The sequence below is a fragment of the Sinocyclocheilus rhinocerous genome, unplaced genomic scaffold (genome assembly GCF_001515625.1).
Source record: "Sinocyclocheilus rhinocerous isolate Xijiao unplaced genomic scaffold, SAMN03320098_v1.1 C36507546, whole genome shotgun sequence".
Lineage (NCBI taxonomy): Eukaryota > Metazoa > Chordata > Actinopteri > Cypriniformes > Cyprinidae > Sinocyclocheilus > Sinocyclocheilus rhinocerous.
The window spans coordinates 1-1,221 of NW_015782248.1; the positions used below are offsets into that span (position 1 = coordinate 1).

General features: G+C 47.1%; 1 protein-coding gene across 1 annotated transcript; it reads left to right on the plus strand.

Moving 5' to 3' along the window:
- Positions 1-118: 118 nt before the first annotated feature.
- On the plus strand, positions 119-1,178 carry LOC107736121 (leucine-rich repeat-containing protein 56-like; the record flags this gene model as incomplete). Its single annotated transcript, XM_016547617.1, has 3 exons — positions 119-265; positions 451-648; positions 759-1,178. Coding segments are annotated over 3 exons (765 nt in total), but the record flags the coding sequence as incomplete, so codon positions are not given.
- Between the last annotated feature and the right edge of the window lie 43 nt (positions 1,179-1,221).

Below are 1,221 nucleotides of genomic sequence, written 5' to 3' on the forward strand. Positions count from 1 at the left end.
GGACAGCTTGTGTTTCAGGCCTCATCCTCAAAAACTAAGAACAAATAGAATTTATGAAAGAATACAGAACCCATAAATTTCACTGAAGATAAACATGCATTGAAATATAATAATATAGAGAGAGGAAGTGAATCAGATAAAGGCTTATTATTCTCAGTATTTCCTCAGGGATCTGGGAACCGGCTTCTCCCTCCTGCAGGTCTTATGTCTGGCTCGATGTGGTCTGACTGACCTGGAGGGGATTTCTGCTCTTTCCTCCTTAAAGGTATCCAACAAGATTTAGAAGCAAAGGCTTGCAGAGACTGAACTGATGAAACACTTGTTTTTCTAATGTCAAAGTATTTTAAAATCAAACAGATCACACTATTACTTATCATGAACTACAGTATGTTTGTATTTTAAAGTCACTAAATAAAGTGAACGAGTCCTAAATGCTGGTGTTTTTTTCAGGAGCTGTATGCGGCGTTCAACAGCGTCTCAGACCTGAGTCCAGTCAGTTTGCTGGAGGATCTGGAGCTGCTGGATCTGGAGGAGAACGAGGTTGAAGATCAGGCTCAGTTGTGGTATTTGGGCCGTTGTGTGAAGCTCAGGACACTTTCACTGGAAGGAAACCCTGTGTGCACCTGCCCCGCTCCAGGAGCCTCTGAGGTACTTCAAGCATCACCATCTTTCTTCTGTTTTTCTTCTTTAATGATAAATTTGGTTTGCAAAATACAATCATACTCAGACAGATTCCTCGCATGTGGTTTGTGCTGCAGGTCTCGGGCTACAGCTACAGGTCTGCGGTGCGTGAGCTGATCCCTCAGCTGATCTTCCTCGATGACGCTCCTGTTGAAGAGGACAAACCTCAACGCTGCAGAGCTTCACTGCAGGACTGGACTCTTCTCAGAGAATCCATCAGAGACGCTTCAGTCAGTGACGGCCTGGAGCTCACAGATGCAGACACAGGTAAAGACAAACAGCAGCTTCTGGAGACTGTCTCAGCAGCACTCCATGTGTTTAAGAGCGGCGTCAGACCTGCTTCAGCTCGGCCTGGAGATCTGAGAAGCCGTCCAGACAGCGCCAGACCTCTCACTCCCTGCAGCGGATCAAGACCAGGATCGACCGGCTCCAACATCACCGTCCTGAACCACGAGGCCAGCGATCTGACCAACGGTAAACTCCTGCACTCACCCTGATAGAGCCGCACTTTCTGTTCCTACAGCAGGACTCGCTAAACTA